This window comes from Salvelinus fontinalis, chromosome 35, assembly GCF_029448725.1.
Source record: "Salvelinus fontinalis isolate EN_2023a chromosome 35, ASM2944872v1, whole genome shotgun sequence".
Classification (NCBI taxonomy): domain Eukaryota; kingdom Metazoa; phylum Chordata; class Actinopteri; order Salmoniformes; family Salmonidae; genus Salvelinus; species Salvelinus fontinalis.
In genome coordinates this window covers 32579322-32583820 of record NC_074699.1, presented here as the reverse complement: position 1 = coordinate 32583820, position 4499 = coordinate 32579322, and the positions used below count along the sequence as shown (strand labels likewise).

The 4499-nt window shown below is 44.9% G+C and overlaps 1 protein-coding gene across 1 annotated transcript in view; it reads left to right on the top strand.

Moving 5' to 3' along the window:
* Positions 1 to 757: 757 nt before the first annotated feature.
* Positions 758 to 4499, top strand: part of ankdd1a (ankyrin repeat and death domain containing 1A) — a gene marked incomplete in the record, with an annotated part of 27390 nt that continues 23648 nt past the window's right edge. The window contains 1 exon segment of the mRNA XM_055900015.1: positions 758 to 1061. Within this exon segment, the coding sequence (XP_055755990.1) occupies positions 1028 to 1061 (34 nt within the window).

Sequence of the window (4499 nt, the reverse complement as noted above, 5' to 3'; positions counted from 1 at the left end):
GATGAGATGATAGCTGATTGAGTAATGAGTATCATGAGTATCAAAACTGTCACCTGTAATAAAACGAAGGGCACTATGGGAGATGGTTTCTAAAGGTTTAAGAGTAGTAGCAGCTGCACTTTGATAAATAATATCACCATAGTCAACAACAGATAAATACGATGGGAGTTAAAGAAACATGAGAATGCAAGTATAGTGTGATAAGAGATACGTACTGGCTACTTCAAACTGCAGATACGTAAATCGTAAGGAATTGCTTAGAGAGGTCTCCCTCTTGTGGAATACATGATGACTGGCAAAGATTTTTCATTAGTTTCAGTATTGTCAGCTATGAGCAAACAGTCTGGGATTTTGTATTGACTTCTCTCTCTCGCCCCGTGGATACAGAAGGCGGAGATGTGTTTGCCATAAGATGAGAGAGTAGATTTCCCAAGAAATGTGATTGTGTCAGCTATGAGCAAACAGTCCGGGGTTTCAACATTTTTTCTCAATTCTATTCGGTTAAACTTTCTATGAAGTACCTACCTATAATGCTTTATCATAACATACTTTATGTGTTAAGACACTGACTATAAGCGTATTAAAGTCTGTATGATGTTTTATAGATCATGAACTATAATGACTTGTAAGAATATATACTGCGTAATAAATAACAGCCAAGCTGGTTTAAAACACCAACAGTATAGTTATTAGGCTACACACATTAGGCGCCATAATACAGTATAATAAGGCTTTATGTGAGGCAGAAAGCCTAGTTCACATCTATGCGCAGCATTACAGGCTAAATGTTATTGCGATCTGAGATGATAGATCGTTCCAGTTATTCTCTCTCATATCTAAATGATAGGCAATGAATGTGGGCTGGTCCCTCTGCGCTCAACGCTCAACACCCGGATGTGTGCGGCACTTCGACTGCATAGTAGAATAGCTGGATGCAGATAATAGACTATTTGATGGGAATCAGATCGCGGATTACGACAAAAAATGAAATCAACTGAATCAGTGCCGTTTTGGAATCACTGACAGAATGGAGGACGATCTGGTTTCAGAGGATGATATCTGTAAGAATTTATAATTCTCTCATTACTAACGGAATAGCTGTATGTATTGGTTTTTGTGATGTGATGCCTACTCTGCTCATCTGGCCTATATACTGTACTAGTCTAGGCAGCCTGCCTATAGCAGGTTATTGCACGCGCAGACACTGTGCCAGAACAGATACAGTCAGAATAATTGATTCATTGATAAGAGCTAACATGAACTGAAGCCAGTTGAAATACTAGGCTGTGTTATCATATTGCAACAGGATCGTTGTAGGGCTGCATGACAGGGCTCATACGGTTCCTCCTTATAGGATGAAAGCCTATTTCATTTACATTACTTCTGTATTATGATATTGCAGTAGTGCTTGACTTGGGCATGAGATCGCTGGAGCTGAATACCAGCACCTCAAATGTTGTACTGCTTGAGCTCCTGCACCTCTTATAGAATATTAGCAGAACCTAGTTTGGGAACCCTGGTCTAGTAGTGAGGTGTTTACCTGTTGTTTTTGTGCTCGTTTATCATTGCACTTATAGGAGGTTGGTGACACCTTAATTGGGGAGGACGGACTCGTGGTAATGGCTGGAGCAGAGTGGGTGAAATGGTACCAAATACATCCAACACATTGTGTCCATGTGTTTAGTGCCGTTCCATTTACTCCGTTTCAGACATTTTTATGAGCCGTCCGCTCCTCAGCAGCCTCCACTGGTTGCACTAGTTTCCTGACTTGTAAATGCTCAATGTACCGTTTGATGTAGGCCTGGCAATGTTGTGCATTTTACAAGCATATAACCTCCGGGATAGACAGATCTAGGTCAGTCTCAACCAGTCTGTCAACGTTGTCTCATAAGAGAAACCAGCGTCTGTCGTCATAAAGAGTCTCAGAGGAAGAGTGCTGATCTAGGACCAGTTCCCCCCTTTCCATATAATCATATTAATTGTGATTCAAGGACGAAACTGATCCTAGATCAGCACGAAGACGCTTCATGAAGTACAGTAGGAAGACTACGCAGAACAAATCATAATTATCAATATAGAAACAGTTCGGTCGTGCTCACATGTTTGCCATATCCAGTATGTTGTGTATGCAAAGTGGGAATGTAGTGTGAGATTTCTACATTGATGTTTTCCCCAATGTTGATTTAACCATTCATAAGTTCCTGGGAGGTGAAACGACAGGCAGCTATGGCTCTTATAGGCACATACATACCGTAGTTGTACCAGGGATGGACAACCCATCTGGCACAACACTGATGCAACAACAGAGAGTCTTTTCTGCATCCCCCAAAATATATAGCACAATGGTTGTGTGAACGCTTTTGTGTAGACAAACTGTCCGTTGTGTCACAGAATAAATATCATCTGTATCACAACCACTGTGTCAAGTGTGTTTTAGGCTACATCATTTGCCAACCTGAGTGAGAACAGGGCCTTAGGGACCTGCTGATGGCCCTTCATTCATCCAGACTATGGCTGCTTCTCAAATGTCACCCGTATTGTAAGGGGTGCGTATCTGGTGGCAGGAAGGTCAGACGCAGGAGAGCAGAACTTGATAATAGCCGGAGCAGTTTAATAGTAAAACCAACAGCTTAAGAAATGCAAAGTATGGGCACAAATAACCCGACGCGCACCAGACAAACAAAATGTGCACAAGCACTTACAATAAACAATACCGCACAGAGACATGGGGGGAACAGAGGGTTAAATACACAACACTTAATGAGGGAAATGAGAACCAGGTGTGTGGGAAAACGAGACAAAATAAATGGAAAATGAAAAATGGATCGGCGATGGCTAGATGTCGACCGCCGAACACCGCCCGAACAAGGAGAAGCATCGACTTCGGCAGAAGTCGTGACGCGTATAGTGCATTACTTATAGGCCCTGGTCAAAGGTAGTGCACTACATAGAGAATAGGGTTCCATTTGGAACGGAGCCTATGATTGGAATTCAATCGGCTGGCCCTACAGCATTACCACAGTCTATAGAAAGACAGACATCAGGCCTCCCGAGTGATGCAGTGCTAGAGGCGTCACTACAGACCTGGGTTCGATCCTAGGTCCAGCGTCGTCCGGGTTAGGGGAGGGTTTGGCTGGGGGGTGCTTTACTTGGCTCATCGCGCTCTAGCGACTCCTGCAGGCTGACCCCGGTCGTCAGTTGAACGTGTTTCCTCTGACACATTGGTGCGGCTGGCTTCTGGGTTAAGCGTGTGGGTGTTAAGAAGCGCAGTTGATTTGGAGGACGCGTGACTTGGAGGTTTGGAGGACACATGACTCGGAGGTTTGGAGGACACATGACACGGAAGTTTGGAGGACACATGACTCTGAGGTTTGAAGGATGCATGACTCTGAGGTTTGGAGGACACATGACTCGGAGGTTTGGAGGACACATGACTCTGAGGTTTGGAGGACACATGACTCGGAGGTTTGGAGGACACATGACACGGAAGTTTGGAGGACACATGACTCTGAGGTTTGAAGGACGCATGACTCTGAGGTTTGGAGGACACATGACTCGGAGGTTTGGAGGACACATGACACGGAAGTTTGGAGGACACATGACTCTGAGGTTTGGAGGACACATGACTCGGAGGTTTGGAGGACGCATGGGGAAGAAAAAAGGGGTAAAAAAAAGAAAAAAAGAAAGACAGACATCAACATGAAGGAAAAAAAATAAATTTGACAGATCAATCCATGGCTCACAAAATCCATTGGATAGATATTTAAGAGATAGGACATTTTTATTTACAATGGCAGCCTAGGAACAGTGGGTTAACTGCCTTGTTCAGGGGCAGAACGACAATTTTTTACATTGTCAGCTTGGGGATTCAATCTTGCAACCTTTCGGTTACTGGCCCAACACTCTAACCACTAGGCTACCTGCTGGTTACTGGCCCTACGCTCTAACCACTAGGCTACCTGCTGGTTACTGGCCCAACACTCTAACCACTAGGCTACCTGCTGGTTACTGGCCCAACGCTCTAACCACTAGGCTACCTGCTGGTTACTGGCCCAACACTCTAACCACTAGGCTACCTGCTGGTTACTGGTTCAACACTCTAACCACTAGGCTACCTGCTGGTTACTGGTTCAACACTCTAACCACTAGGCTACCTGCTGGTTACTGGTCCAATGCTCTAACCACTAGGCTACCTGCTGGTTACTGGCCCTACACTCTAACCACTAGGCTACCCGCTGGTTACTGACCCAACACTCTAACCACTAGGCTACCTTTCGGTTACTGGCCCAACACTCTAACCACTAGGCTACCTGCTGGTTACTGGCCCAACACTCTAACCACTAGGCTACCTGCTGGTTACTGGCCCAACACTCTAACCACTAAGCTACCTGCTGGTTACTGGTTCAACACTCTAACCACTAGGCTACCTGCTGGTTACTGGCCCAACGCTCTAACCACTAGGCTACCTGCTGGTTACTGGTTCAACACTCTAACCACTA